Source organism: Clavelina lepadiformis, chromosome 7 (genome assembly GCF_947623445.1).
Source record: "Clavelina lepadiformis chromosome 7, kaClaLepa1.1, whole genome shotgun sequence".
Classification (NCBI taxonomy): domain Eukaryota; kingdom Metazoa; phylum Chordata; class Ascidiacea; order Aplousobranchia; family Clavelinidae; genus Clavelina; species Clavelina lepadiformis.
This window is the reverse complement of record NC_135246.1, coordinates 8,958,691-8,979,598: the sequence shown is the minus strand read 5'-3', so window position 1 is coordinate 8,979,598 and position 20,908 is coordinate 8,958,691. Positions and strand designations below refer to the sequence as shown.

At 36.0% G+C, this 20,908-nt stretch overlaps 2 protein-coding genes across 2 annotated transcripts; both read left to right on the top strand.

Moving 5' to 3' along the window:
• Positions 1 to 1,772: 1,772 nt before the first annotated feature.
• Positions 1,773 to 5,209, top strand: LOC143465062 (glutamine synthetase-like). The gene is made up of 7 exons (XM_076963199.1): positions 1,773 to 2,072; positions 2,473 to 2,634; positions 3,207 to 3,353; positions 3,436 to 3,563; positions 3,822 to 4,021; positions 4,146 to 4,326; positions 4,735 to 5,209. The coding sequence occupies exons 1-7, from the start codon at positions 1,913 to 1,915 to the stop codon at positions 4,864 to 4,866; spliced, it is 1,110 nt and encodes a 369-aa protein (XP_076819314.1). The 5' UTR covers positions 1,773 to 1,912; the 3' UTR covers positions 4,867 to 5,209.
• Positions 5,210 to 8,976: 3,767 nt separating this feature from the next.
• LOC143464896 (carnitine O-palmitoyltransferase 1, liver isoform-like) lies at positions 8,977 to 20,548 on the top strand. The gene is made up of 16 exons (XM_076962937.1): positions 8,977 to 9,360; positions 10,814 to 10,850; positions 11,072 to 11,181; positions 11,787 to 11,903; positions 12,143 to 12,216; positions 12,487 to 12,623; positions 12,770 to 12,909; positions 13,808 to 13,988; positions 14,262 to 14,360; positions 14,659 to 14,793; positions 15,671 to 15,847; positions 16,002 to 16,162; positions 16,299 to 16,365; positions 17,215 to 17,394; positions 18,285 to 18,444; positions 18,790 to 20,548. Exons 1-16 carry the CDS (start codon positions 9,083 to 9,085, stop codon positions 18,900 to 18,902), a joined length of 2,166 nt encoding a protein of 721 aa, XP_076819052.1. The 5' UTR covers positions 8,977 to 9,082; the 3' UTR covers positions 18,903 to 20,548.
• The last annotated feature ends 360 nt before the right edge of the window (positions 20,549 to 20,908 follow it).

The following is a 20,908-nucleotide window of genomic DNA, read 5'->3' as shown; positions in this document are numbered from 1 at the left end:
ATTAGGCAACTTTTAACAAAGTCTCTGTACGAATTACATTTCAACTAAATGCAATTACGAGTCAGCATCTTCACGGTATAAATATTGTTCTGAGTTAGATGTGACAAATGTATTTGCAAGTATTTTGGGAAAAACATTTTATAGTCTTAGAACTTGAGTACAGTTGTTAAAGGGTGTGACGTTTCAAATTAGACGTCAAAGTTGTGAGGAGAAAATACTTGGAAAATTACTTCTATTTGAAACTTGTGCGCAAAGCCTACATGAAAAAAGTACTAGTTTATACGGTCTGCCAATCCTAGTCTAGTAACCTTTACATCGCCGTAGAGTCGTAGACTGTACGGTAAACCATATCAGATGAGATTTCCTGCTGTGAAGCCTGTATAGTACATGGCTGAATGATTTCAATGCTAACCAAAGACTCGGTTTTTTTGATACCAAGAAGTTTGTATTGTGTTGCAACTGAAACTTTTGTAATCCATTTTGATAAGTAAACGGTAGGGCTAGTAGTAGCCTGTAAAATCTATAGTGATCATAGTTTGATCAACGGAATATTAATAGTTTACTCCAAAGTTGCGAAACAATTAATGCAATTATTCCCTCGTCAAATAGAGGTTATACCTTGCAGCATTTTTTTAGCTATACACAGTTATTTTAGTGACAGGATCGCTTAGACGTCAATCGCGTCAGTTCCAAAATTCATGCGTCAAAAATGAAATTGAATAGGTAACAGTTTTCTTCAGGGAGTTAAGTGGCCATAAACGTATTTGTGGCGGATTTTACTAACTCCCTGATTAGAGATTTGGATCGATTGGTTAATAAATCTACAGCAAACAATAACTGGAAAGATATGTTCATATCTGAGAAATGTTTGAGATAGGGTAATAAGGTGGGTTTGAAAATCATTGATTGAAAACGACTGTATTCTAAATTTTCAACCCATATTTTTATAGTTTGGTACTTGGTGATAGATTGTTTCGTCATTTATAGGCATCACGACATATCTTTGCGGCGCCGAAGTGTTAGAAGACAAATATTAATGAAGGAGCTACGATAATGACGCAATATTTCAAGATCTCTTTCTTTTCCGATTAATGGATCTCTAACTATCTCCAACACTCCAAGTTAATAGGCAGCAGACTCTCACAAGTACAGCAATATATATGTAGGTGTTCTCAAAAACAAAGTGATAACTGATAACTAATTCGTTTGGATTTTGGGAAACTCCGGCACCGATTCGTAATTCTTTTAAACGTAGGCTATATTTTTATCATTTACTGCCTCAGTACCTGAACAATGACTCACTTGCAACCTTTTTTCTCTTTTTTGCTTCTTTGTGACGTTACCCGGATTTCTTTTTTTCCGACCACGCGTCGCTTATAAATTGCGTCATCTATCGAACTCGTGGCGTTTGGTTAGCGCGGTAGTTAGAACGGAGAATTGGCAAAGTAGAAGTATAGCTTGGTTATAACACAATGGGTAAGTGGGTAACAGACGCTTCTGTTTCGACACAGCTGGGTTGTTGTAACTTGTATCATACAAGTTGTATGTATTTGGGTTTAGGTCAAGATAACTTTCATTCTATTGTTTTACGTGTATTGAAACTGGGTTTGGGTTACAATGGCAAGCAGTTTCGGTTTCTTTCCCGGATGATATTATCTTGTCAGTAAACAGAGTTCTGTATTTATATTTTAAATACTGTATAGGCTGCTATGCATAGGAAACTTTCACAACTTATTCGTTAATAATCAGAATATACCCCGCTCTATTATATTTATCCTGTTTGATTATTTAGGCGGCTTGCCATAAGTATTTCATGTATATTTGTTTTACTGTCTATAGTTTTTAAACTCATATCTGTGATTTTTTCTTGTTTGTTACTTGTCGTCCTATATAAAAACCCTAAACAACGAGAATGCCGTCCACTGCTCTGCTTAACAAAACAGCAAAGGTTGACTACATGAACCTTGACAGCCATGGAAAAGTTCAAGCTATGTACATTTGGATTGATGGTAGTGGGGAAAATTTAAGATGTAAAACAAAAACTTTGGACTTTGAACCAAAGTCTCATGAAGGTAACCATGAATAATTTATTAAGTTTACTAATGGACCTAGGCTAGCCTAATGTGGTATTCTGTGGTATGGTCAGGTGATAATTATGTTAAATATTTGCTTGTACAAATTTTCAAGTGTTTGCTCCTATCTCAGGGCAACACCAAATTTATATAATATCCGTAAGTTAGGAATTAACAGTTTATCTTACTTTAATCTTAGTAAGTTTACGCTCTCTACTACTTGTCAAATATCGCACCAATCAGTTAAAAGAGAATGTTATAGAGTAAGCTATTCTATAATGTACTGTAGCATATTTTGCACTTCTACACTGTATTTTTGAACACTTTGTAAATTGGTATGGTCAACGTCTGAGTAAACAACTTGGAATAGATTTACAGTTGTAAACCAATCTCATTTTAGATTTGCCTTTATGGAACTTTGATGGATCAAGCACCAACCAAGCTGAAGGATCCAACAGCGACTGTTACATTAAGCCTGTTGCAATCTTTAATGATCCATTTAGAGGAAAACCCAACAAACTGGTGATGTGTGAAGTCCTAAATTACAAACAAGAACCTGTCGGTTAGTATTCCACGTGTGTGTATTTGCTTGTACAGTAGAAATTGTATATTATCATATCTATATTAATAGTTCGAGTATAATGACACCATTTATCGGTCCCCTGAGCTTAAACATTTGCATATAAAAGCATTTATAAGTCAAAAACACACAATAATCCTGGATTTTTTGGAAAAATAATTGCCTTCTCTTTCTCGAAAAAATTAATTCACATCATTGTATGTTAAGTTATCACTGGTTTTGAGGTACTGGTATATCACATGCAGTAGCCTACATTCTGACAATATTTATAGTTTTTATATTGCGCTTTGGCAATCGATTTAATAATCATAATGTATGGTTATCTGCGGCCATTTTCCTTACCTTCTCTTATAGCAACATTCGCTTATTGTGACACTTCAGAGGTCTTTTAGGTGTTAGTGTCACTATAGGCGATTTCTACTTAGTGGTATATGTTTCATGTATATAAATCATAGATATTATATTCGTGCATAAATATTTTTAGTTCACTTGCGCAAGCTCATTTTCTGACATGTAGTAGTATACTTGTCTGTAATGTTTGTCCAACATTTCAGCAACCAATAACCGAAGAACCTGTAAAAAAGCTATGGAGCTGGTAAAAGAAGACAGACCATGGTTTGGAATGGAACAAGAATACACATTACTTGATGTAGATGGACACCCATTTGGATGGCCGAAACAGGGATATCCAGGACCACAAGGTAATTTACTTCGTAATGGGTTACAGTTAGTTCCACCTAGATGTTGTGGAGTTTTTTTTTTAGTAACACAGCTTTGTTTTAGGACCATATTACTGTGCTGTTGGCACTGGCAATGTCTATGGGAGAGATGTTGTGGAAGCACATTACAAAGCTTGTATGTTTGCTGGAGTGAACATAGCAGGAACAAATGCTGAAGTCATGCCTGCGCAGGTAAATGTATTGGATACATTAAATGGTTTTGCAAAAAAGATAGTTGATCATGTTTTGTAACAATTAATGCTCGTTATTATAGCTGTAGTTCAAATTAAAAAAAAAATAAAGTAATTTTCTTTGTCGTAGTTTGGTTGTATTAAAGCTGTTTTACAGTGTTGAAGTATATAACTCTTAACTACCATTGCCAAATGAAAATTCCCTTTGTATCACTGATTTTTGAATGATGTCAATATGTATTTTCTTTCTCTGCAATAGTGGGAATACCAAGTTGGTCCCTGTGAAGGTATTGAAATGGGAGATCATCTCTGGATTTCAAGGTTTCTGCTTCACAGAGTATGTGAGGACTTTGGCATAGTTGCCAGCTTTGACCCCAAACCGATGAAAGGTGATTGGAATGGTGCTGGATGCCACACCAACTACAGCACTGAAGCTATGCGTCAGCCTGGTGGAATTGAGTGAGCAGTTTATTGTTTGTACAGCCAATATGCATAAAGATTGGTTATTTTACCCCATTTGCCTCACAGTAACTTCAGAATGCCAATAATGCCTTGTTTTAATTTTGGTAAAATTTCTTTTTAGGGCTATTAACAAAGCAGTAGAAAAACTTGGTAAGCGTCATTTCTACCACATTAAAGCGTACGATCCACAAGGTGGTAAAGACAACCTTCGGCGTTTGACCGGACTCCACGAGACAGCTTCAATCTATGACTTTTCTTCTGGGGTTGCAAACCGCAAGGCTTCTATTAGGATCCCCAGACATGTAAGTGGTATCACTTGGTGCAGACAGTCTGTCAACATAATTTTAATTATTTAGTGGTTTATTGTCAGAGACAATAAAGCCATTGTTAAGTTGTTGAAACCTAAGGCTAAGCGTTATTTGCTGGGAACATTGCTTGTAGAACAAACTAGATCCTTTGCTGGAGGACCAATATGGTCGGACGCTGATGTATACTGTATAGTGCTTGTGTAGTTTCATAATTAGTGCTTGCTCGTGTATGATACTGATTACTACTGTACCAACTTACCTATTTCTATATTTATTATAGATGCAAAGCTTTGTAGCACTGGCAGTCATAATCATTATCTACAGTCTAAATAAAGAAGTTAAATCGCCTTTGCTACAGCTATAGCGATGAAAAATATTATATAACAACTTATTTCTAAACAGGTCGGTGAACAGAGGTTTGGTTACTTGGAAGACAGAAGACCATCATCTAATTGCGACCCCTACACTGTAACAGAAGCTTTGGTTCGCACTACCATTCTTAACGAGGAAGGCGACGTTGATTTCGACTTATAAGAATTTCCGCATGACTATGCTAATACTGTGTCTTTTATAAAGATTGTAGAACAATTTCACATAATGTTTAGATGCACAACCTTAAAACTTATATCCGGTACTGTGCAGCATCTTTGTTAAGTTGTAAAATTTGTATAAAGCATTCCATGGTGGCGTAAACTTCCTTCCGTAACAAACCATTTTAGAGTACCTGTTTATTCAGTATACATGTATTGCAAGCTGTATTACAAGTAACTGCCTCACTCGGGCGTTCGTACCGCGCTGCTTTCAATAGAAAGTGATAGTTCTTTTAAGCGAAACCATTTTTTTAATTTAGTCAATAAAAAGATTTGCTTAAGTTTAATCATGGATTGTGCAGAGTGGTCGCGCAACGTGCGAAATATCCATACCCAGATTGAAATTAGATACACAGACTGTGGATTTAAACATTTATCGTTTATGTGCTTAACCATGGCATAATCTCATTTTAAATATTTACTCCCAGGCCAGTAATTATAAGGCGTTCTTCTATCTGGCGTAATGATTCGTCTGTGGTCTTACTGCTTGCCACAACGCTACTATAAGTTAACATATAATAGAAATTTCTGGGACGCAAGTATCTCGAAATATTATTGCCAGCTGTGTAGGGGAGTATTTCTTACGAACGTTTCAGTTATACGTATTCCTTTATCTGTTCTGTCATACCTGGTTGGGCATCATTAGCCATAAGGGTTAAAATTCACTTTCGTCTCGGCGTCGGTAAATCGCCTACGCGTTTATAAAATGCATCATGCTCGCAATTTTTGCTTCACAATGCAAAATTGCTTACCAATATTCACGAAAGCGGTCACTATTTAAGCTTGAATTACACGTTGGCTAAGGTTGCAATTACACAACGTATAAGGACTCATATAAAACTTTTGCCGCCTCGTAGTGATAGAGATAGACGTATCTAACGTAATTTTAAAGAAATTGATGAACTTTCTTATACTGCGTAAACACTTACGGTATTACAAATACAAATGTTTTGAACTACAACTAAAAATAGGCTTATATCTACTTGGTCAGTGTACTTAGCTAATACTAAGCAAACCACTTGAAAACCTTAACCGGATTTCATATCGTAAAAAGAACTTAAAAAACAAGTAGATGGCAGTTGCAAAAACTTCGCCTATGACTTTGTGTGCCTTGGACTAAAATGAACTTTGTGAAAACGCAGCTTATAAAAAAAACTACTGTAGCTTAAAATATCCCAATTAGGCTGATAAAACGGCATATTTAAACGATTGGAAGTTAACAGCAAAAGAATATTTCAAAACTTCTCAGTTTTTGGCCTTTATAGTGACGTAGATCAAGTTTCTTGTTATGTCATGCACTAGTCAAGTTTCTTGACAACATGCTGCTGCTGTTACTGTCCTTCTGCGGTAGTCAACAGAAGTCGGAAATGTAGGTCACATGAGTTTAGCCTATGTTCAATAAGGTGTCATGTGAATAAATTAGCAACGTGAAGTGTCATGACCTTGGAACTCAGATATAAAATCAACAGTAACTAAGGCTTTATTAAAACAGAATTACTAGTCCTAAAATATAATTAGTTACGTAAGAAATGACTGTAAACTATACAACTCTTAGACAGATAAACTCCTGACATTAAGCAGCCGACATTACGCTTACTACTGATTAACGTTATACAGATGAAAACCAACACAAGAATCAATTACGGCGGCGTCATTATGCGCGAGACAGAAAAGGAAGACAAAGGAATGTCACTACATGAAGCATTGCAATTTAATGAATTACGACTGTTTTAAACATAAAAATCCGGTAGCCCAAACATTTGTGTCTGTGAAATTACGGTATCCTTTGGACCGCATAGGCTACCCGTCAAACCGGTACCTTATTGGTTGCCGTGGTTTGGCTATAGGCTGTCACCTATCTAGCTATTGGAAGGTACTGTAACAGATACATAGGCCTACACAGCAAGTAACCTACAGGTAAATTTTTTAATTTGCGAATGTTGTCTTTGTTTACCTACGACATCACAAAAGCCTTTATCTCCTTCACAATTAATGTCAATTTTGTTAGTGTTCTTTCATGTGAGATTAACTTGTTTTTGGACTTGGCATCGCTTTAAATTTTTGCCAGGCACATTGGAAGCCTTAGCAGGGGTGTCCGACCCTTTTGGCCAAAGGGCCACATGCGACTTACGAATGATTGCGCGGGCCACTTGAGTGTTTACTGCTAGTTTCTAATTAAAACCCTCACACCAAAATTCTAATCTTAGAAATAAAATTTGATGCAATAAAATTAACTTGAACAGTTGTGCACCCCTGCACTAGAAACTATAGTATATTATCTATCTATTGCTCTATTATCTATTATCTCTATTATCAATTGCTCTATAGCAGGGGTGGCCAAACTGCGGCTCTTTAATGAATTAGCATTGTTGAATTAGACATGCAATTTTCCCGGTCTAGACGAGTTGTTTGATCAGATTGTGAAACAATCCGTTCTATCACACGTAGTAACAATGGACTCATTGTTATGATTGTTAGCAATAATGAAATTATACTCCAAAAAGTACATTATTGTACAGAAGTGTGCTAACTTGTACACTGTAGTTAAGTAAACTGTCAGATTGAAGCTGTACGTCAGGGCTGACCTAGTTTTAAGTCTTGGTTACGGTTATAATAATAATTGCAAAAAGAGTTGGTGAAGCCCAGTTGGAGACTCATAGTATCACCACGCAGCACTAATGTTAATCAATAGCTACACTTCTTTGTGAGTGAATAAATTCGTGTTTTTTATTGTGTTTGTGTTGTGGCTCTTTTAAAACTGGAATATGTTATACAGTATGCGGCTCGAGCATGAAACAGGTCTGGCCACCCCTGGTCTATAGTATAGACTCTATACTATAGAGCAATAGACAAAGAAAGCAAACAATAAATGCCAATTTCTCGGAATGTAAGTTCGCCATAAAATACATAGGCGATTCAGTTGATAATAAATTAAGACATTTCGAAAAATACCGCTCGGGCCACTCAGAACCTACCCTCGAGCCAAATGTGGCCCACGGGCCACGGTTTGGACACCCCTCCGGCTTAGCTCAACGTTTCACTGTCAAAAATCATTATGATCTAACGAAGCAAAACCATCAACTTGATCCGCTCGCGTGTAGGCTAACGTTGCAGTCAGAAGTTATTAATTTCCTTGTAATATATTCGGTTTGACGCTTGATGGTTTATTATTTAGTTTTTTAAAGTGGGTCCCTAGTGCACCATAGGCACGTGTTGCTAATGAATCAAATGTAAAAGAAGATGGTATTTCATTGTTTTAATTATTAGTTGCCTTATTCTGAGAAAAGATTTCAAGACGTTAAAACTCAGTTTTGTGCGATGCAAACTCGTCAGATACACCCCTTTTGAATTCTGTTGCGCTGGCATGTACCCAACTCTGTTCTTTATATTTGTTTTATGCTTGAAGATGTAATGTAAGCAATACATACAATTTTATGCTTACTGTCTGTGAGGCATTTTTTTATTTTGAACGATCTGCAAACATGAAAAGTTTGAAAATCACTGATGTAAATTTTTTTGATTCGTAAACGATAATGTTAGTCAAGCTTTGATTTTTAGAATGCAGCTTGAGGGCGCGACATAGTGTTTAAAATTATACCACAAGAATAGATAATTTAGTCGCTAAACGTCACTAAAGGACCATTATTTGGCAGTATGCCGAAGAACGTGCTGAACTGCTCGCGCGCGACTTGGGTCGGTATGAGCTTGGTCAAAGTACAGAAGGAGTGTGTGTGGGTGTGGTTGTAGAGTGTAGACTATATTGATAGCGTGTCTATGGTGTTGGCGTGTTGCTCGGTTTGCTTAGGGCGAATAGAAGGGAATGGTATTTAACGACTGCGTGCTAATCTTTATCTTCCTGTTAAAAAGAAGTACTGCCATAACTGCATGTTTTGACGGCGTTTTAGCTTTATTTTCATGCAGAAACTGTCATGTCGTGCAAGGCATTACGTATAAATAAGAACATTTAAGCGTTTATGTTTTTGTAGGTAGCCTATATCTCAATGCTACTCGTTGAAATTTCTCTCGTTAACGTTTTAACTTAGACGTTAATACTGATATCGTTTTATGTTTAGCTGTGTAAGACAGTCAGCTTTTTCTAGTTACCGGTAGTAGAACTGGTACTGGTAGGCTTGCTGATTGACTTCTATTACACTACCGCCATGCAGACAAAGGCTTTTCAAGATGACACTGAACTTCTTTACATGACAATGGTTGGAGTTGTCATGGCTGCGATATTTGCAACAGGATTCCATGCAGACGTGGATCGCACCTTAACAAGACTTGCACCTGAGGGAACATCTTACCCGTTTCCTGATCAAACACGACTCCCTGCTGCAAAATTAACTGCAGCAGTTGGTGGATTTTTGCTTGGCGTGTTTTTCTGGACTGCTCTTGGAAAGTTGCGATGGAGTGCCATACGACAATTATTGAAGTATAGGTATGATATGTGCTCCATTTTCTTCATATTTTTGCACTACAGTATATGTTTTTGCATTATTGCACACCCACATAAAACTAGCCTGGTTTTAGGATGATTTCTTGTCGTTATTATTATGTTATCATATCTAATGATGTCATCATAATTAGCACTTTTACCTCATTTAGACATTGTCATTGTAACTATTACTATGAAGGCAAATGGTTTTTAAGAGGTAAGTCCAAAAGCAAGTGAGACCCAAACTTTGTTGCAATGCCCAAGTGTTGCTAGGTATATATTGTCTACAATGGCCGATATACTGTATATAACTTAGGGAGAGCTTAGTAATGGCAGATATGTAATTTCTGGGCCTGCATTTCTTAGTAAAGCTGGAAGTTATTGTGAAGATTTATATAAACAAATTTGCAAACAGTTTGAACTACCAGTACAGCCTTCGGATTTCAAACATTAACAATAAGCTGAAGCTGAAGATGACTATCAGATGACAAATTGTGTTATACAAGTCACTTGACAGTGCTTATTCACATGTCAGTTAAACTAGTACTTTCTTAGCAATGTTACATCTAGTGTCTGATTTTTGTTGAAAGTTGTGATTTTGTTTAGGGATTCGCCGTGGTCGATGTTTCACATTTTTGACGTATAACAGTACAGACCCTTTTAATCTGGTGGCCGATATCAGATCACTTTAAAACCGGGTCATTTGGCTCGCCCCAGAAACGATGCTTCCCTGTCTCTAGTATTGTTCCAGTTATACACAGAGCGAAAGCAGTAATAGGCAACCAATCAGCAATGAAAATTTTGCATGCCTAGCTGTTTAACTTCCAAATTATTTTACTTTACTGTTATGTGTTGAAGTTGTAAGATTTTGCCTGCACCACATGCTTTTGAAGCACAAGCTGTTTGATAAATATATAAAAGTATTTCAAAAAAGTTATTCGTTAAAGTAAAGATTGTCCAAGATTTTGATATCAGTATTTTCCATTTTACTACACACTGATATTGGCTTCAAATATCAGTTATCGGCTTCTTTGACTGCTAAATAATCGATATCGGCCCTGAAAAGACTCTATCGGTTGATATCTAATTTTGTTGTTTTAATGTAATCAGTATCACTGTGTCCTTAAATCATGCAGTTAGTCATTCATGCTGCCTTCAGTCGCTATTGGTGCTCAACTAAATTAGAAACATTCCGTTTTAACACTCAACAATATACTGTAGGTTGTTTCGTTTTCTTTGAACAGAAAACATGTTTTTAATTATATGTAAATAAAAAGTAGTATGCATCATAATTTATGCAGTGCTTAAGAGTGAGCCACTAAATGCAGCAAGAATTCCCCATTGTTTTTATGCAACATATGATGTGACTAGAATATTGATATTGTTACTTACACTTCAACATGTGTAAAATGTCAATAGCCTTAATTTTATAAAACTATTTTTTATTCCTTTGCAGAGACTGGTTGACCAATCCAAAAAGTAGTAAAACAAAGGTTGGTTAAATAAAGATTTCTCTTGGTATTATATATATGCTTTTCATTGCGATTGTATCTAACCCAGTCTACATATATAAAAATGTTGTATATTGTATATAGAAACTGTCATAGGTTAATAAATTTTAACTTGAAACTTAAAAGATAGCAACTTTTGTTACAGCATATAAATATTTCAACTGCAGTTATCAAAATCTATTAAAATACATGCTACATTATAGGCATGGTACTTCTTGTTGTCAAGTTTGTTGCCACGGAAACGTTTCTTGTACACATTTCAGCAAGTTCTGCCTAAATATCCTTTACCATCCCTGAAGAGTACCTGTCAAAAGTGAGTTTATGCTATCTTTTGTATTTATGGTTCTCATATTATATATACCGATATATATATATGCATACTGTTTTACTGTATATTTACATACATTAGCAAATTAAGGAGCAAAGCGTATTACATATATGGTTCCTTCAAAAGCTTCCGTTATGAATGTCTGCATAATGGATAGATTTCTCTGACTACAGTGCACTCATTTTTTGTATGAGAAATTGCAACACCTGTTTTGAGATAGCAAGTGTAGTGCATTGTGCACAACAAGGAAATTTTTGTACTGGGCCAACATAAAGTTAAAAGAACTTCTTTCAGTTGTTACCTGCACCATCTGTTATTTATTGTAATAGCCTGAAATGCAACGTACATAAAATTGTATGATTATATTCAAAACTTTGCACAATACTCTTATTTCTGTGTTTTCTTAACTGAGAATGTCAACAGGTTTATAACAGGTTCATGTCTTAAAAAGATAAAAACTGTTTAAGAAACTTATACTATAAAACCAGTACCCAAAGTAAGAAGCTAAAGACCGGTTATAACAAGCTCCAACCCAAAATTTCTCATAAAAAGTAAATGTGATTCTTAGTTTTATAATTGTGACTTTACAGAACTCTAGCAACGGTAGAACCATTGGTGAGTCAGGATGAATTTGCAAAAATAAAAGCAACTATGGAAGGTTTTGAAGTAAATGAAGGTCTTGCTTTACAGCAAATTCTTGAAAAAAGGTAAAAATACCATAATCAACGACCGCTATAGATTTATATTATTTCATTGCGAAGGTATTTGTAATTGGTGTTAAGCTGGTTGGTTTACATACTTCAAAACGTTTTGGAAACATATAATTAAAATTCCTATATATGTGTTTGTATACTGGTATATATTGCCATTCTTTGCGGCTATTAGAATATACGATACAAAAAAAAAGAACAGGAACAGTTTCATTTTAAAAATATGTTTGTTTTAGACATCATACTGAGAATAACTGGGTTGCTGATTTATGGGACAAGTATGCTTACTTGGTAGTTAGAACTCCTCTGTGTAAGTACATAGGGTATGCTTATAGGAATGTAATTTAATGGTAATATGTATATAAGAAACAATTGGTGAGAATCATTATTGAAAGATTCTAAGAAGAAAAAAATCGAAGTTGCTTCAGTCCCCGCTTTATAAAACTATACTTTATCAAAACATGAACGAGATACAAATAGAAAGAAGTGTGGTTAAAATTTTATATATATATACATGTATTTAGGTCACTTTATATATTTTTATAGTATGTACAATTCCAAGTTAAACCACATTTTTCAGATTACACAAACTTCTGCAATCAAGGTGGTCTTGAAAAAGCTGACCTCTCATATCCACCAAAAAGAAAGCAATGTGCCATAGCCGCTAATCAAACTTACCATTACATGAGGTTTTACCAACTCATCCAGTCAAGAACTGTAAGCAGAATGCGAATATTTTGTGGCATTTTAGTTAATGCGTCTGAGGAATGTAAATTGTTCCACCAATGTAAATCACTACCGTTGTGCTTTGTGAACAGTAATTTTTTCTGTGCAATGCTGTAGTAGTTTTTTTATCTTTTCAGCTTCCCCCACTACTTGTGCAAGACCTTGTTCCAATCTGCAGTCACAGATATCGCTATTTATATTCATGCACACGAACACCTGGCCAAGTTATGGACGACTTAAAAACATACGAAGATTCAAAACACATTGTTGTATTTCGGTAAGGCCATGTATTATTATTAATTCAATGAAGTTTAAAAAGGAAGTAGGTTTGCAACTAAGGAAAGTATTGAAGAACTCTACAGTAGTACACTTTTTTGTACTTTTGTAACTACAGAGTGCTTAAGTTACAAAAGATTAGTCCTACGATTGGTGCCGTTGTGATTTCCTGACTTTGTTTTCACGGCTTTCACAATTATTTGCCTTCGTAACGGATCAGTGGTCAGTGGTCAGCATTTCAATAAGTGTTTAAAGCGGAAAGTATTTGATGAGTGAAATGGAAACAAAAAACAACCCGCCCCGTTATTGAAGTCAGGTTTTGCTTTGTATTGCCATCCAAAGTTTTTTTATGGCCACTCTGGCCTTTTGCGCTGTACTTTGCCCTTTCCGTCCTTCCAACCAGAAGTTCATTTGGTCTATGCTTTTCTCGCTATGGCTATACAATACTAAAAAGCCAAATAAAAGCACAGCATTGGCTATTGAATTACCTATGTATCCATTATTAAATGTTGCATCCTTTTCATTATGGCTTGTTTAACGCTACAACATTTCATAACCTGAGTTATTCGTTGTATGTAAGCTGTGAATCTTGAAATCTTTATACAGTTTAAACAAAGGGAAGAAATTGTTCGGTGTTGGTTTGTGAAGAGCATTGAGTTTTGTATGTTTTTAAAGAAACGTTCTCCACAGGTATTGTAGACAGACATTCATCACATTCCGTACCCAACAGTGAAACACATTTAATTTTTTTTGTTCCTACGTTTCAAGTTGTTGCACTTTAACTTGTTAAGCAGTGTTTGTAAGATTATGCTTTTAAGACATACCACTTCCTATTCATAACTTCATACATCTGCATTTCGTCGTTATTTTGGTATTATGGTATTTATTGTTGTGTTTAGAAAGGGGATCATGTACAGAGTAGAGATGTTTGCAAGCGACGTGTCCGGCGAAGAATCCCTCTTATCAGGGATCGAAATCCAAAAACTTTTTGAGAGCATAATTGATGATACGACTGATGTGGCTGAAACACAGTGGAATCCTTCCGTTTTTACTGGTTTAAATCGCACAGTTTGGAGCCAGGTGTGTTTGACGTGATTAACGTTTTTTCATGACTATGTAAGAACTTCCTGGTGTCGTAAATATCTCGTACTAGTGCTACGACTCGTAAACAACTACGTCATCATTCATGTGACCAACTGACCATTCATCACTGTGTGACAGACGTAGAGTAATAAATTATGCGGTTATATCATATACATGCAGTTTGGGATATCATGACTTTTGTACAATACAACCGTACATCTACTTATTTATATTTATACATACTTTGTCAAATGCATCTACCGTCTGAAGGAAAGGGAAAAACTAATGAATAATTCAATAAACAAAGCGTCTCTGCACGATGTTGAAAGTGCAATCTTCCACGTGGTTCTAGAAGACACCAGTCCAGAGGTCGTTTGCGTTTTTCTCTATACATTATGTGCATTGTAATACTAAACCGGTGTTGTAACAACGTTACTTGCTTGCAGTTGACTTGAGTGTAGTGAATTTACAAAACAGCTTTGGGCGCTATTGAAGATATGTTGTTAAATTGATTTTCTAAGTAGCTGACACTTAAATTTGTCAATGCCTTTTTAGTATACCTGGTTTTATTTATAGATGTATACAGTGACCTTGTTTGGTAAAAGTTAACTGACTTCTTTACTTTAAGATCTTGTTTTTAACACTTTTTAAAAACATTTGATCATAGGGCTTGAATGAAGAATGTCACAGCAACCTTACCAGCAGTGGTTTCAATCGTTGGTTTGACAAGTCACTCACTCTGGTGTCTTATGAGAATGGGAAAACTGGTGGAAACGTAGAACACAGCACTGCAGATGCTACTGTGAGTATCATTGATTACTTTCAAACTTTGTTACATCTAAGCGACTTGTTTATATAGAAAGTCAGCATAAACCCAGATGCCCCGATTTATTTTTAATTTTATGCACAGGGCATTTAAAACAAATAAGTTCAGATAGTCGAATCGTGTTTATGGAAAGCTCAAGAATAAGAAAAGCACTAAGGCAATGGTGAATAAACTAGAATTAGTTAATTGTGCTGAATACTGTGGAACGGGTGGTAGTGAGGTGCAGTTGTAGCTTTATTTAATGCTTTTATTCGGAAACGTGTGAGAACCCGTCACAATGCGTAATGTTTTCATGCTTTCACGTCATTGCAGGTTCTTACCTTTGGTTTAGCTTTAGCAACTTGGTTTACGGTTTCCATAAAAACCGAACAACGCTTTCAAGTGAAATTCGTACTGCACTCACAGATATTGACTTGTTATTTGTCTTGCTGTGAACGACGAACTGCTTATGTACATTGTGCATTAATAATGTCTCGAATTACGTTTCCTATGGTATACTGAGTGATTATAGTATTTATTATCCAACGCTGTAGCATTATATCTGCTTGAAAAATAAGGTGCGTTAGTCTAGCTTTTGTTTTTTAATTAAACAAATATCAAATATCGTTCTTACCTAGGCTTTAAGAATGTTTGCGCGAGACAAAGCGTTGACACTTTACCCTCTAACAATGTGGTATAGTCATGGAATGTTATTGTAAATACGATTTCGGTATTTAGCGTGAATTAAGAAGCTCATGTTTAGTACGCTCATGTGTTTTGCTTATGTGACCGTTGCAACACAAGTCATGTGTCCATGCCCTCTCAGCGGCAACCTGGATTACATTTAGTTCTACTGCATATTATTTAAACGCAGTTAACCAGCAGAATCCTGGAGTACATTTGGGGCCACAGCAAGTATGATCAGAATGGAAATGCCTCGACTCCCGACGCGTTGGATCATCCTATTGTGGCGGTGCCTAGGAAAATAGCTTGGAATCTACAACAATTCAAACCAGCGATCCCGAATTACCTAGAAAGTGTTCAGCAATTTGTAAGTGATGCATCATTACACTTTTTTTAAAGGAAACTGCTTGTACAGTTTCCAACCTTCATGATAGTCGTTGTTTGGAGGGCATTCGGCCTCAGAAGTCGGTTGTAGTTATCGATATTGTCGAGAAATGCAGTTTATACTTTACAATTTTTAGGCTATGAATCTAGACGTATGTGTGCTCAAGTGTAATCACGGGAAAGGGGCTATCAAGAAACTTCGTGTAAGTCCCGACAGCTTCATGCAAATGGCTCTTCAACTCGCCTTTTACAGAATGCACCAATCAACGCCGAAAACGTACGAAACTGCAATGACAAGGTATTAATCAACACTATGGAAATGTATTTTATCAGTCAAATAACTTATAAAGTATCGTTGAATCAATTCTCATATTTGAACCAGGGCAGTAAAAGCTTTAATGAACAAATATAAAAAACTTTTGTTACTTTTTTAGATTTTTCAAATACGGACGCACGGAGACAATTCGTACCGTGTCTAAACATTCGGTGGCTTTTACGATGGTTGGTTGACTTTTTCTCACTGTACTGAGAGTAGCATATTTTTCGCTAACTACTGTAATTTCTTGCTTTATTTTTGAATTTTATTATTAGACTAGAACCAGGGAATTTTTTAACTTGCAACGTTCTCACCTTGCACAACACCGCCATATACGCTATGTCTCTTCACTTGCTGAGCTGCAAAGCGTATGCATTGCGTCCCGTTCCTGTAATGTGACAACACTGTATTCTTTGTATTTATTTTTTCAAACCTATACATCTTACGCAATTGTCCGAATTCACATGTTAATTTCCGAGAACTTTTTTTCATTGCTAAACGATTAAACGAAACAGTCAAAATCACGCAGTTGTCACAGGCTTTACCGTAACCGATCGCAAATCAAATTGGTTTTAGTAAACTTTCCAATACTTTCAGGAAACTACAGTTAAACATGCACTATCAACCAAGCTCTTTACCCGTCACGTTTACACACAGCCTGCTAGTTTACGAGAATTCTTGCCGGCGAGTCGTCGCAATTGACCAAACCCACCTCAAGTAATCGAATAAAGCTCAACTTCAGGCCATTTTCATGTTGCTCTGTCCCACCTCGATTGTTACAAGTTGGTTAGATTTTTTGGCATTGGCGTTGGCTCCTGGGAGTGTATCGAGGGTGTCATAGTCTGCCGGGTATCAGGTTCTTTCTACCTTGAGCGAAATTTTAGCGTCTCCAAACCCTACCGTTAAAAAGTTTGTGGTTTTTTGACTGACACAAGGACTGACTGGTTAAATCATATATTGCTAGCAGTCTATTAATTTCTATTGTAATTGCTCATCTGACGAACTGGTCTTAAAATTTTTCACAACCATTCTAGGCGATGGAAGATCCAAAATCTACCAATGCGGAGCGAATACGTCATCTGAAAGCGGCAATGCATTACCACAACAACTACAAGCTTGAAGCAATGAACGGCCAGGCAGCGGACCGTCATTTGTTTGGTCTGTATGTTGCGTCAAAGTTAGCTGGTGTCAAGCCAAAGCTCTTCGATGTCAAGGTATAAGCATAAAGGTTAAGGCGTTAGATACGGGAGGAAAAGTGTCTTCTAAAAATATTCACGCTTGTTCAATATTTATGCATAGTTTGCTATTCAGCACGTAACAGCTCAATAATTTGCGTGCTAGGTTTATCAAGGTATATTTTAATTGATGCGGAAGATGCATCTTAATTGGCTAGCCTCGGATTACTACTCGACTAAGTAAAGTACTTGCCATATATAATATGCTACGATTGTGTCAAAGCATTCATTCATTAATGCGTGATGATTGTACACTGCAGTATTGTCAGTTATTACGTCCTTTGCATGCTGTTTGTGACACTGCGATGACATATTATATATTGTGGATACAAGTGGAAATACCGTAAACGTCTGGAAAGGAAGTTTATTTTCCTATGGCGGACAAAACTGAAATATTTTATCTGCCCTACCTCTTAAACAAACATGCTAAAGTAGGTCGCAATGGTGATACATCCTTTTCTGTTTTCGGTTTTTACACAAACTGATATGATATGATGTTCGGCGAAATATTATGTTTGTTTTGCCTGTTTCTGCTTATTTTGACGTCATTCACGATTGTAAACCCCACTTGGTTGGATGAATGCGGAAGCGGTTTGCTTGCGTTTGAACTCGGATTTCAAATATTGTTGACCTTTGCACGAAACAACGTCGTTCAAATCAGTCTAGCGTTCAGCAAACATCAACTTAACTTCCAGTAAACTGTAAAGGTTAAATTTGTAGTGGATGAGCTTAATCGCCATTAATTGAAATATGAGATTAATTGCTTTTGACGGATCGTGTTCCAATGTGTTACCCGGTTTCATTAAAACACTTCTTCATCCTTTGCAAGTCACATTGCAGTGCAATGACATTGGACGTTATATTTGTAGGTTCTAATGAGCATGGATCAGTTGTCAACGTCACAATCGCCCTTCTTTTATGACGCAAAACTGGCAAAAACCATGTCTATCTATCCGGCAGGTGGCGGATTCGCGGCCCTTCGCGAAGACGGTTACGGTGTTTATTACTTGTTCCTTGGCGACAATTTTCGTAAGTATTGTCTTGTTAGCTGTTAAATTTACTAAACCCATCGACTTTCTGTCAAACTATTTAGTTAACGACATTTCCTTGACGATTTTGTCGAAATTGTATATTGTTATTTAACATACCTACCATGATTCCGACAGCGTTATTCTTCAAACATGTAGGCAAAACTTAGCCCCTTTTTTCAACGTGTGGGGCTTCATAGCAAGCTTTCCTCAAACAACGAAATATTTTGCGGAAAAATTCGATGTTCATCTTTTCCATATCCCAGCTTCTTTAAAAGCATCCTATAAGTTCTACTCAAAGCCTTCGTGCTTCAATTATCTTTTACGTTACTAATACTTTACGCAGTGACGGTGCATATCACGAGTTACCGAAGTTGCCCCGAAACAAACTCCAAGGTGTTTGGCGAAAAACTAGAGGAGGCCGTGGCTGACATAAAGAAGTTATTGGCGAAGAAGTAGAATGTCCTTAAAATGCTGGTCTCGAAAAAGTTAATGCAAGGAATTTGTGTGATCTTTTGTCTACTTTAGTACGAGCTTCAAACACCTACAGTTTTAAACTGTGGTCGTCCAAATCTTTAGCTGTTATGACGAATTTGTTTGTGAAATTTTATTGTAATTGTTTGTCAAGATTGATGATTTTATTTACTACAAGCAGTCAGCACGTATTGACTTGAGTGTTTTTAATGGAATTATAGATATGTTTTTAGTCTTCTTGACATAACTACATTAATCAATCGCTTTCACATTTATTTTCGTCATTTGTGTAATTGGTTTGATTGAATTTTTGTTGGTTTTTGCCTATACTTTCAAACTGTTCTTCCCACTAGATACTGATATTAGTACAGCTTTCAATTTTTATTAGTTACTCTGATCTTGTTCATTTTTTGCAGTTATTGAGTGTTGATATTACTAAACGGATGCATTACTTTGCTTTACAATATAACTTTATTCGATGGAAGCAAAAACTAGTATTAGATTCGTTACCATATTGGCAAATTATTTCAATGCACATGTTTACATCTTGCTGTGTCTTTCTACCTTGCGCAAAACGCCTGGTATGTTGTAGGCCCCTGGACAATTATTCTTGCCTTTATGGTTTGTGTACACAATGCAAACATATATAATGCGTGGCATGGCAGTAACTGAAACCTATTGGAATTAATATTTTTATACATTTTACCAGAGTCATATAGTTTTCACGTAGGCCTAATTGTATGTTATAGAAAAATGGCCACTTTTTCGTAAATGTTTGTTTATTCATTTAATTTCGTGCATAATTCATTTAATTTAATTGTGATACAGTAACAATTAGATATAACTTACTTGTTTTGTGCTTTAACGGCTTTGCGCACTTTTGCATGTTCATATGTTATGAATGCCTTTGTCTTCTTAATAATTTGCTTAAATGAGATTTTAAGGAATTGTTCGGTTTATACGAACATAACTTATGCATCATTCACTTTTATTCGGCACTAACAAAACCTGTGTTAATTTATAAATTTGACTTTACAATACAAATATCTGTTATGGCGACAATCAGTAATTGGATAGTATTGTGCTCTGTACAACAAATGAAGTTCGTTTATCAAATTATACAATGTTTTTTTACTCTGTTGTTGCTATTAGCTATTTTCTGATCACCTAATTGGAAACTTCGCTTGACCTTACCTACAATCAGGGTTGCCATCGGTCTGGACTTAAATATATTGATGACTAGGAAACGACAGAACAATACTACCTTGAACAGTGCACCACAGGGGAAGGCAATCAATGTTCCTAAAAAAAAACGAGACACTATTTGCATGTTCTTAATTTGCTTTCAAACTTAATTTAATTTCAAAATGGTATACTAAAGGTGTCGAAATGCCCAAAATATGAACCTCTGCCTTAAAAATGAGGACGGAATGGCAAACCTACTTATAATGGACTTTCGTGTACTGAGATTTGTAAAGTAACTTCTTCGGAGTTTTCTTCACACGATTAAGTTTAAGGGTGTTGGCAAAGAACTATCGATTTTGTTTGTTTGAAGTTTTTGCTGTTTCATATGAAACTTTCTATTTATGCGGACTGAGGATTCTCGAATGAAATACAATTCATGTAATTTGCTTTGTTCATTTTGTCGGAAAGTTGCTGCACACAGTATAGGACTAGGTTATCAGAAAGTTACTGATGTTGGGAACAATAATGTTTTCGAACAAGTTGTAGCGTGAAACTACTTAGGCGACTAATGCTGAACCAAATTCAGCTCTAAAGGAGCTAAAGAATGATGAAATTTTGCGATTTCCATGGTTTTGTTGGACGTCTACGTAATTGTTAAAAAATTGTGTTAGACCAATCAGTGGTCGGTGTTGTTTATCAGTGCGAGAATTAATTTCATGAAATAGTAGCCTAAGGCAGGCTAAAGTGGTATGCAAATTTCACCGAGCTCCATATGGAACTTCTCGATTTATTGCATTTTTAATAAT